This window comes from Anser brachyrhynchus (assembly GCF_964034855.1).
Source record: "Anser brachyrhynchus genome assembly, chromosome: 7".
Classification (NCBI taxonomy): Eukaryota; Metazoa; Chordata; class Aves; order Anseriformes; family Anatidae; genus Anser; species Anser brachyrhynchus.
Genome location: NC_137701.1, coordinates 29,153,229 through 29,165,559, shown reverse-complemented (window position 1 = coordinate 29,165,559; position 12,331 = coordinate 29,153,229). Strand labels below are relative to the sequence as shown.

At 37.2% G+C, this 12,331-nt stretch overlaps 1 protein-coding gene across 2 annotated transcripts; it reads left to right on the top strand.

Annotated features, from left to right (window-relative positions):
• The first annotated feature begins 1,230 nt into the window (after positions 1–1,230).
• LOC308198043 (uncharacterized protein) lies at positions 1,231–6,443 on the top strand. 2 transcript variants are annotated; one of them, XR_013953554.1, is made up of 3 exons: positions 1,231–2,956; positions 4,224–4,330; positions 5,825–6,443. XR_013953554.1 is itself a non-coding variant. In XM_080599581.1 (3 exons), the coding sequence occupies exons 1-3, from the start codon at positions 2,027–2,029 to the stop codon at positions 5,839–5,841; spliced, it is 324 nt and encodes a 107-aa protein (XP_080455707.1). In that variant the 5' UTR covers positions 1,231–2,026; the 3' UTR covers positions 5,842–6,443. The 2 variants fall into 2 exon arrangements, 1 of the variants encoding a protein (XP_080455707.1); XM_080599581.1 differs by having other exon boundaries at positions 1,231–2,226.
• The last annotated feature ends 5,888 nt before the right edge of the window (positions 6,444–12,331 follow it).

Sequence of the window (12,331 nt, the reverse complement as noted above, 5' to 3'; positions counted from 1 at the left end):
AAGTCATTTCCATGAGGAGGAAGGAGCAGCCCAGGACTTCTAGATCTAAGGTTGATATTATTTTGATTTGTACAGAAGTCTTGTTCACAGAGTATTCATTTCCCTTCTTTGTGCCATAGCTTCCCTGTACAAGGAGGGTCCCTATCTGCCATCAAAGAAATAATATTCAAATAAGTCCTAATTTCATTTAATGACATTCTTTAAAACATCATATAAACATGTACAAAATTGTGTGTTTTCAGAGAAGTGGAAAAACTGAAACAATAGTCAGTAAGTGGACATCCCAGCAAAGAAATTCAACAGCAGAGAACAGAACCACATCAATTTCCTTGGGGTCCTAAACTTATATTTTACTCCCAAAACCATCCTTTCTCCAAAGCAGGATGTGAAGAGTGAACTTGTTTAATCTCCTGGTGACTTTATCATATCCTTCTAGAAATAAAAATTATCACCAGTTTGAACCAAATTTGCAGTCCCATGAATTCAAGTCCATTCAAAGCTTAAAGAGCAACAGGAATATAATACAAGTACATCATCTACATTTATATAATGACATAGGGAGAGCCAAGAAATGCTTCTCTTCCTGCTCAGCTAAATCTTCATGGTATTTAATTGATGCACAAAACTCAAGTCTTTTTGATATAATGGTGCCAAATTATTTTTGGCTCATCAAGTTTCATACCTCTTGGCTGGATAACTGCCTTAAGAGCTGACCTTCTGTTGGTTATCAAATTTAAAGACTTATCTTATCTTACATATCCATGAAGCAGATGGAGATAAAAGTTAGGTTTATTTTTTAAAGGTAAAGATAGTAAAAAATATACATACTTTGCTGAGTACAGGGGGTTACTTTTGCAAGTGTATCAGCTTGCTTCATTTATTATTACTATTATTATTTTACTGTTCCTGCAAGTCCCCCACGTCACTCAGGCTGTCTGGAAAGTACCTACTCACTCTAATGCTTCCTCAAAAGCACTTATGAGAAAGAATCTTACAAATTACAGTACATTTCCCTGTCCATGCCAACTAGGTTCTGCAAAGTCAGCACTTGATGAAGAATTTGATTTTAAACAAATGCTGTGTACTGGAAGCACATACACAGATGCAGGCTATACAGCCACCTATGCCATACATCTCAAAGCAGAAATCTAGCACCTAGAGGGCAGGCAAGTGAGCATTTCTCACAAAGGGCACCTTTAGAAGTACAAGCTTTTCCAGGAATATGGTGTGCCCAGCACTTGGCAGATGCACCCAGTCACTCTCTTTTATTGCTTAAGATCCCATTTGCATATAAACCACCTGAAGTAAATGAACATACCTGGAAGCCACAGGGCAACATGATAATGATGCACATTTTATTCTCACTTACTTTGACAGTCCAACTCCAGAATTAAGCAGCAATATGCCAGCTGTATATTTTGCTGTTCTTCACCTGAATGTATAAAAGCTCTTTGCCTTTACCAGGCACAATATTCTCATAGAGCTTTCATGCATATTCAAATTTATATTTTGGGGAGGGGGAGTGACTTAAAAAATAAGTGCAGCTTGAGTGCATATTGTCATTTGGGTTAATTTCCTGAGTAAACTTGTCATGAGATTTTCAATGCTGGTTGCACAAGAGACTTGGATAAATGGCATAAGGAAAATTAAGCGTTTGTCTGAGTACCAGGTGCAGCTTCCCTTCCCTGCTTCTCTCCTTTTCTCACACAGAATCCCATTGGGGTCAAATTAGATGAGGGTCAGATGAGCAGATAATCTTAGGTTTAAGAGATTCACCTGAGACTCAGGAAACCTGTATTTTTAATCCAATAAGTGTTATTAACCTTTTCTGTAACTTGATCTATTGCTTCATTTCATCTTCTCTAGTCACCCTCTGCCTGTCTCATCTGATGAGCCTTTGCTGTTCAGTTTGCCTGTGGTAGTGTCCCAAAGGACACTTTGCTTTTCCCCAGCAAAGGCTTGCTTGTGCTGCTGTGATCTTATTTATTCTACGCTCAGTCTTTTATTCACAGTGCTTCTGCACCTTATGATTCTTGGGATGATGCATATTAGAAGTCTTTCTCAGCTGACTTTCAGAGAATTTGCCTGTCCTGTGCTAGGAACGCTAGAAAGGGCTTTAGGGGCCAGCAACAATGCTGTGACAAACCTGCCTCCATCCTCACTGCAGAGTGACATAGCTAACATACCTAGTTTGCTGCAGTCATCCGTAGATGACTCAAAGCTAAGGTAGGATTAGTAAGCAGAACTGTACCTCCCAGCTAGCAATTAGTGGATTTTGAAGGCTTTTGTAGAAATGATCTCACAGTGACTTTTGAGGAATAATATATTATAAAAACAGCAGGAAAAAAACCAATGATATAGACTTGATTTGAGTGGAAGAAACTCCTCTGTATTGTATCATAACTTCCCAGGTCTCCTTTATTTCATTTATTGTCCTTAGAATTAAATGATACTCATTTGAAATTACTAGGTTCATGAAACATAATGTAAAATTAAGGGGTACGTCAACTTAAAATACAGAGTTCTCTGTCAGAGCAATTAATTGGTGAAATTAGTCATTGTTTCATAAACTGAAAGCAAGAAAAATATATGTTTTCAATAGACAAAAATGTCACCAATATCCTTTAATTATTTTTCCAACTAAGTCATTAGTATTTTCTTTACTCTTGTAAAGACAGGTTTTTCACAATATAGCATTAGCTTGCAGATATCGCCACCTCTGCTTCCCAGGCTGATTCCTTCCCTTTTTGTGCTGAATAAATAGCACTAAAATGCAGCAATTAAGAATAAAGGCCACCCTCAGGCTGTACATGAGTGGCTCCAGATTTACCACAGCATGAATAAAAGAAGAATTGGACCTACCTTTCTAACCAGGTTCAGATTATTTCCTTTTCTTATTTTTCCTGTGATAGTCATGGGGGCATAATGAACCCAATCCATGCTTTTCAATACAAAGGTAGGAAGGAAGTGTTATTTTTCTATTTTTAAAAAATATTTCTTAAGGTTTGGGATGGTTTCTGTAGATCATTAGTTGTTAACTGCTCTAGATGTATATGGATTGAAAAATACTGTATAAAGACAAGGGTCTGCCATTGAGAACATCCATGGGCTAAGAACATGATCTGACTTAATGCCCACAAATTGTCACTCTGAAGTCAATTACCACTGAGCATAGGTCATGCGCATTCAAGCGACTATAACTCAGTCATGGTGTTACTAGTGATCTTGTAATATTGACTGACTGAGACAGAGCTTTTTGACCCATCTACAGCCATTCTTAATGGAAATGAGATTCGAGATTGTGAAATTGGAGCTGCAGCTTGTGCTTTAGAATTATAACATCCATATTTAATCCTACTGCCAAAAATCCAGCTAGTGATGCTATTATAAGCTGTAGCCCACAGAGGAATTGCCCTTGATGAGACAGACATGCTCAGAAATCTTCAAACAATGCAAATTTTCATTTAAAAATACTTTAAGCCTAAAATAATTCATTTCAAATTGCTTGGTTTTACCACATCCTAGAGCAGTGGCTGAGAGAGCCTTGTTGTGGTCTTTAGAAAGTGAGGCTAGTGGTACTGTATATATTGAAACTCCATCCACAAAACAGAAGTACCTTTTAAATGTCTCTGGTGCTGGGGACTGCAAGATCTGTGCATCCAGTCCCTCCAGGCTATCTGCAGAAAACTTACCTCTGTGCCAGGGTACGTCTGAAGCTGCAAGGACCATGAATACTTCTTCAGATTGATAGCTCCTGAGCTTCACAAAAGCTTCCACTAGAAACTGGGGAAGAGAGAAAGAGGAAATGGCTTCCATTGAACTTCAGAGAAATTTGAAAATTCACCACCATCATACTTGGAAATACCTTGAAAGAACCAGTCCTCAACAGTAAAGTTGCAAGTGACTAAGATGCACCAGGAAGAGATTCCTTTGGTCTTCTTGGGGCTAAATTTGTCCCATGGTGGAGACAGGGAAGGTGGTCCTGAGCAGGACCTGATAAGCTACCTGACAAGTGGGACACTCCCAGCAGCCCTTATGGCACCCCAGAGCATTCCCAGACATGGGATCACACTCCTGTTCCCTGCATTGCACCATCCTGCTGCACTGCTCAGCAGCAGCTACTCTGACACAACCCTAATCTCCAATCACCCTCAAAGCTGCTTTTCCAGACGAGACAGAAGCAACTGCTGATATTTACTCCCTTACCCTCTCTCTTTCTGCAGGGTGGGCAGAGCAACGGGTACATCAGAGTGTGATGGAGAGATGGAAAGAACTCTTGGTGGAGGACCAGGGGCATCTGCTTGCCTGAATAGCTGCAAGACTGCAGAAGGTTGGCACTGAAGGATGGTGTGTCTTTGGCAGTACTCCCACACCATTCAGACCAAAAGAAGTTCAAACTCAGAAACTCTGTAATATTTAACTAAATTATTTAACCTGTGAACTGCAGCAACCTAAGGATATCTTCATTGATGCCACAATGGAGAAATAGCTCCCAAGTCACCCACAGCATGACCTTATGTCTAACCACCTGAATCCTTGCACAAATACCTATAGGAGCCCAAACCTCACTGAGAATCAATAGATTTCAGAAGTCTGAGGCACCAGTATTTTGTCCCCTAATAACCATCCTATTTTTGGTCTTATTATGAATTGCTTTAAATGAACACACATCATCTAAGGGAATTCCATTCCTAGATTGATTGAAGGGTCAGGAATCTTACTTCAAAATTAATTAGTGAACATTAATTACCCAACAACAGCTATGAAACATTTAAAAGGAAAAGGAATATCCAGAAATACCATTAGTAAATACATTCCTGAGGAGATTATTTAATTAGCATTTAATTACTATTAAAGAAATTTATTAGTTGCTAAATATTAATTACATAAAACACCATTTTTTTTATCTGCTGGTGCTATTCATAATTTAAATAACTACTTTTATCTATGTATTTATTTTCCAGTGTTAAGTGGGTGGTTTCTCATTAAGAGTAGAATATGGCAAATGCTTTCTACACAGGGAATTGATTGCTATTCTGGCTTGACCCCAGCTGTAAGCTTGGCATCAGGACACAATTCTTAGCCTTTTGGAGTTAAAAAGCAACCCTCTTATGTGAGAGCAGAAATTAGTTTCTGCCATCTATGCAAACCAATACTGCTCCTTGATTGAAGAAATAGGTACTGATTATCCAAGATATCCTGGATATTTGATAGCTGCTAGAACAAATTGCACTAAAGTCAAAGATCAAACTCGACTTCAGGTCTCTAGCCACTGATTTTTGCCCCCTTCAGAAATGGGATAACTTCACCAATAACACCAGAAACACTTTATCTCTTGTACAACCAGTCCCTGCCCATGATAACACTCCTTTGTCAGAATGTTACGTTGACTGATTAGAATAAATTGAAAGATTATTTCTGTGAGTAGTCTGCAGACTAAGAAACTGATCCTTATGTTATTTTATTTTTTATTTATTGCTCTTTGTGAGGTGTTCTGATTATTCTAGCAACACCACCTGTGTTCTGTATAGGGTTAAAAATACTAGTGATCCTTCTCATCCCTAAATTTTTAATGTTGGAAAAATTATATAGCCATGTGGTATAATAGCTGCATTTAGTGCCAGATTAAACAAAACATTGAGAATAACAATGGTCACTGAGGAAGGAATACCATTCCTCAGTTTTCCAGAGGATATCTGATATCACCTTAAGACATTTTCCATCCTTCCATCTGATTAAAGGTGTTACAGAGCAGCCTGACTCCTAGTAGGTTTAATTACATTTCCTATCTCACAGATCTTTAGTTATGACTTTTTTTTTTCAGAATTTCCTGCAATTTGAAGATGAAACAGGAGAGAAAAAACAGTATTTGTTCATGACTCAGATTGCGAAATAAATAAATAAATAAATGAATAAATAAAAGTTCTCTTGCTGTTTTTTAATTGGAACCATCTGTTATTCTATTTCTTTCCTGTAAAGAAAAAAAAATGTAAACTCTGGTCTGGGTGTCATGTATACACAGGATGAAAAGTTAGTGTTCTCCTTTCGGGGTGGGAAGGCATTAGGAGATATTGCAGCTGAGTTGCTAGGTATCAGCATTGTCATTAGAGACAAGGAAAAACATATTCAAACCTTGTTATAATTCTAGAAGTTTTATTTTACCTCCCACTTACACTGCTCCTCAGAAAAATCATGGCAATATTATGTCTGATATGCTAGGGAAGCTGTCTGGACTTCTTCCTCCAAAGTGAAGTTTCAGCAGGGAGAAAAACATAATTGTAATTGAAATTATCCAATGAAATTGTTAACGTGTTGATTTGTATGGAATATTTTTTTTTCTCATATCCTTTCCTGAAAATATCCGGGATTCTGATTTATTTTTCATCCCTTCTCTAGTCAGGCAAAAACAAAACAACAACAACAAAAACAACTGTAAACCCCCCTTTACTTTGGTGCTTGGAAACATTCCAGTTATTTATATACATAAAAATATATTTCTACAGATGGAGATTCTGCAGCTTCCCTGTGTGTCTTGACCAAGAGCTGAACTGCCCAAATTGTGAATTTTTTTCCTCATATCCAACCAGAATTTAACTTGTTGTAACTTGTGTCTGTCTCCACTGAAATCATTGTAATTTAAAAACAGTTTGATTTAATTTCCTAATGTGTGGTTATAGAGAAGATGAAGACATTAATAGAATACTCCATTTGGCCTTCTCCTCTCCAGATCAAACAAACACTTCTCCAAACACTTCCAGTCCCTAACACATCTTGATGAATCTCCTCTTAAGTCCCTCCAGATAGTCAACATATTTCCTATAGTGGGAAGACCCCAACCGGATGCAGCATTCCACATACTGTCTCACAAACACTGAATAGAGAGGATCAGTTATTCCCCTCCTCCTGCTGGCTGAGCTCTTGCTAAAGCAGTTCAATATGCAGTTAAAATTTCATAGCTGAAAGTAAGACTTGGCATACTGCGTGGTAATCCCATTAAAATAGATAAGAAAATTACCTAGAACTAGAGACTGAAAATATAGCATCTTGACTGTATATGAAATTGGACAACAAAGAGTTTTAAGAACAAGAGAAGCTAAAAGTGTATTCATTTTCAGACCAGGAAATGTTTGATGCATGTAAATTCCATTCCAGAGTGCAAAGATGTAATCATCTGTGGTGGTTTACAGCTAGTACCTCACTATTATTTCTGACATGATATTATTGTTCATTTCCTTTTTTTCCCCTATTTCCCCTGGAGATGATAATGTGTTAACATTGGGGCCACTGAAGAGGAACAGAGAGGCAGACATCATCCTGTAGATCAAGTCAATTATTTTTAAGGAAAAAATGGTTTCTGCATCCACCACAGAATCACAGAATGGTTGAGGTTGGAAGGGACCTCTGGAGATCATCTGGCCCAACCCTCCTGGCAGGCAGGATCACCTAGAACATGTTGCACAGGATCACGTCCAGGCGGGTTTTGAATATCTCCAAAGAAATCAATGGGAAACATTTTCAAAATAAGTCTAAAATCTAAATTTACTTGTATTGGAGAATCATATTATTACAGATTTACTATTAAATTATATCTAGGATCACATAGTGTTCCTTATCCTAAGATCTCTTCCTTTTTGGCCTCATCAGCATGATATTACTGATTTAAAAATATATATATATATACCCCATATGTATGAAATTATCATGTAATTCTGTTTCAAAATCTCTGTGCAGGAACATCTACTCTAGACCACCACAGTGCCAGCATAGGTCTGACTGTGTACGCTTTCTGGGGTTCTGCATCATACTCATTTGTGATGTATATTTTCAATCTGATTTAATGAGTTAAAAACCATGTGCTACATTGCTTTTGCTTTCTCAGTATCCTGCCAAACTTCATATTTTGGGGTATTTCAAATCTTAAGTATTTTCAAATGTTAACTTCCCTGAAGCCAGCCGAAGTATGCTGTGAAGTAGGATAGTGTTCCTACTGACATATCACTGACAACAGACAGCTGTTGGGATTTTTTTGCCCCAAAATGTTTGATGTCTTTATAATGATACCAGTTTTTTCCACTGACAGTGACAATAAAAAGTCAGTTACAGTATTTCTTGTTCTTCTTCTTTCCTGACTGTCTTTCAAATGCGGAGTAGAACAAATATTTCTTTGTCAAGAGGCAGAATTGCTGAAAATAGTAAGGCTGGAGAAGCCATAAAATAGAATATTCATAAAGTGTTTGCATTTGATGAGATGTAAATTGCTTCTAGTTATACTGCTTTTAAACACCAAAGTATTTCAGATCAGCCTGTCATTTGTTTATTAATCCTATATAAAAGTAACTATATGGACTAAAGAGTAATATTTAGATTTCATTTTTGTTTATTTTTAATTTTTCTGCATGGAAAGGAACAGAATCCATGACATATGTCCATCGTATCCACGCTCTTGAGGATGTTGAATACAGAAATTACAACTTCAGTCTATGTAACCTCTCCTGAAAATATTCTGTTCAGGTAAAGCCAGCTTCATCTGGCTTTAAACATTTAAGTGAAGCAACTAGGTGTTAAACAGAGATCCCTGAAGCAAGCTGTATAGTCAATGATGAGCAATGAGTACCCCTAGATTGTGATTCAGCTCATTTAAAATATCACCTAATTTAAAAGGTGTCTAAAGTCAGATAAATGAATCTGAATCATAAAGCTCTGTGCGTATACGAAAGGTCAGGAAAGGATTCAGGGCTAGAACCTAGAGGGGACAATTGTTGACCATGTTTCTTACTCCATGGTGCTGGCAAAATCTCAGGATAAAACAGACCTGTCGACTGTCTCTAATAGTTGGCTCAGATTCAGTTTTAGATGAAAATATTTTCATTAATGTGACTGAAAAGTTTTACCCACCCCTAATTGATAGCACAGGATGTTGGTAAAATAATTTTAGAACTCAGCAGACAAAAATGCATTAGTAGCAATACCAAAAATATCACACCAAAAGCAAAACAATGAGATGTACTCCTGTCTTGGTGTTTGCAAATACAGATTTATAGTTTCATCTGTGGCCTAACTTCCTTCTGAATGCCAGTTATATTATTTGCAAACCAGCTCTGGGAAAAAAAAAGAAAGATCATATTTGGAGAAACTATAGCACAGGGAGATTAAGGTCAAGGCCTTCAAGATCATTAGACATTTTTTGTCTAATGATTTTTTAGACAATCTTTTTTTCTAGATTTAGTTTATTGGATTCAGCTTCCACAATGGAGGCACCAAAAAAAAAATCTGAGTCTTAAAATGTGCCCTAAGTAGCTTTTCATGGTGATACTGGATACTTTTATAATCCCTATCACGGAACCCAAATCTCTTTACTGCTCACCCACCAAAAACAGTCCACACATTTTTAAAACTAGAGCAACTGACACTGCTGTATTTAGCATTTACCTCAATACACCTATTCAGAAGGCTTTTTCTAAAGAACTCCTAAAACATTTTGGCTTTTAAGCAGTTGTGCCTGTCTTTTACTCATCTGAAAGCAACTTAACCTGTCAAAGGACAATTGTCTGCTGAATGTGTCATGTTCCCAGTTTGTTAAGAGCAGCAGCATAACGCGCTTCTCTCTTCTCTTCAGCCTTCAGGGGTCTTCCTGGCATTTGATTTGGTGTTAGGGTCTGCATTGTGGCTATCTGATAACTTCGCCCAGCCCTGCAAATCAGAATCCTGAAGATCTGCCTTTTAAGTCCTGCATTATTGCCATGACTCTTCCTGTTTACCAACACATTGAGCCAAGAGTGAAATACTGACTTAAAAGCTAGTAACCGGAACCAGATTTCATTTTGTTTCCATTTTCTTTTACCTTGTAATAATTTACAATATGCATGTGTTTGTTTGTTTGTTTGTTTGTTTTTTCTGTGTCTCTTCATCTCCCCAAAGGGTACTCTCAGAAAAAAAATATCAGGAAGCAGACTATGGGCCATGAAGATCTGTTTGCCCAGACATCTATGCATTTTCATTAACATGGGACTGAAGTCCAAAGCATAATATTGGAAGAAACACCTATTATTTATTATTATTTTTTTTCTGCTGAGGCCCGCAGAAATCCCCCTTCCTTTATCTCTTCAGCTCTGTGGAGCTCCTGGGCAAGTTTTGTGGTAGTTGTTAACAACAAAGAAAACAATAACTTAACAAGAAGTATTTCTTGTCTTAATTCTTTGCAGCTTTTAGATAGAAGAGGAATGGTAAGAAGGTAATAAACCCTTAAAGCTCCCAGAGTGAAACTAAGAAGGAGAAATATTTAAAAGTGTTTAGGTACTTACAAATGAACACAAGCACCTAGTAGGATTCTCATGAAAAACCATAGACCATGCTACCTGTAAAATCAATGGGGTAATTAAAAGAAAAATAAATAAATTAAATCATTCTGGGGACCTATTCAAACTATTAGATGATACCTAAATGAGTAAGATTTTCACCCATATGGACTATACTTTTAGTGGGAAAAACTCTGCTTTTAGCTATACTGCTGGAAATCTGAGGTCATAATGCTGTGGCCACATATAATGATGGCTTTTCTGAGAGAAGATCTTTTTCCTACAGCTGGTGCCATCAAAATCTGGCTGGATGCATCATTATGCGTTTCAGTTCTGCTGCCCTTTTCATCTGCCTGGATTTGCATGACCAGGAGATGGTATTTAAACTGGAGGGGCTGTTTCATCACCACAGGGAAAAGAAGCAAGCACCATGGCCAAGTCCTTTTAAGGCCCGTTGCCTCAGAACATGATTTACTATTTGGAAAGAAGAGACATGAATAACAAAATAAAACTTCACTGACAAACTGCTGGCTGCAATTCCCATAAACACAACTTCCACCTGGAACCCTCCTTTTTCTTTTCACTTTATAACTCCCAAGACACAAGATGTGAACAAACTCTTTAAATCTTTCCTGGTACTTTATTCAGGATGTTTCTATACTGCAGTCTGCAGTGCTGTGTGAATACACTTTGAGTTTGCTTTAAATGAGCTGGGTTAGATCCTGAGACTCAGTTGCCTTGCAGTTGCGTAGTGCACAGCATGAGAAAATTCCCTCTACTTCTTGGGGTTACATAGCAATTTATGGTAAACAAACACATACAGATCCTCTCCTCTGCTGGGGAAGATGACAAGAAGGAAGAGAAATGGTGTATTTCATCCACATTGTTACACAGAAGTGACAATGGGGACCAATCAAAGATTTTTTGGAAACAGCTTTCATCCAAAAATTATTAGATCTACAAGAGTCCTTAGGATGGCATCAAATTGATTGTCATTTTCAATAATAGCAAAGAAATCGGAACAACTAAAGGTTTTCCTTGGTCTGCAGTATGTCCTTTGTTCTTCTAGTTTGTTTTTCTGTTTGAATAAGATTGTTTCAGTGCTTACAAAACAACTGCTCCATACCCTGCTTGGCTTTGTTTTTAAAAAAGTACTTCACAGGAAATTTAAAGCCCTTCTAGCTGCACTGCAAGCAGTGATGTGCACAATATACCACAGGGGGACTGAATGTTGCACTGCCTCATACTTCAGTCTCGTCTTAGATCCCAGCTTGATTATTCTGCCTGTGCTCTCTTTTACAGCATTTGACCCATAGACACTTAAATAAAGATTTACTGCATTTATACAGCTCTGTTTTACTAGCTCCATAACTGTGAGTAGTATCTCAGTAGAAGCTGTCATAGCCCTGATACTTCCCAGTAGAAGCTTCATTCAGATATTCAGAAGACTGAAGTCTTCTAAGTTAAACAATTAAAAATAAAAATAATAAAACAATAAAATAAAATAAAATTTAAAGAAATCCAGCCTGAGCTCTTTAACTTCTAGTTATTCAAATGCAAGATACCTCTCTTTAACCCAATACATATTGCTCTGTCAAACTGCTAGGTTTTTTAAAATAATTAAGTAGTTGAAATACTTAAGTGGTCATTTTTGCTTCCTTACAGTAATGATACGGCAATGACAACATATTTCAGATCACACAATCAGCTCTCTGCTTAAACAGCTTCTCTGAAATTTTTTCTTCATGTATTCACATTAGTATTGATACAAATAATCTTTGTATTGCAAACCATACTTAGTGTCATGGGTGTATAAATGTAGAACAACAAGAGAGAACCCTTGTCTCAGATCATTTGGTAAGTACTGAATTTTCACTGATCTAAAAAAATACAAGCAACCACAAAAATTAATGAGACATCGCACCCGGGGTCAGTTTTAAATAATACCATGACATTTTGATTAGTACTGAAACTCTGGACCTCATTTTCTTGGGCACAACCCATAATTATCATACAAGAGAATATCTACTCCAAGA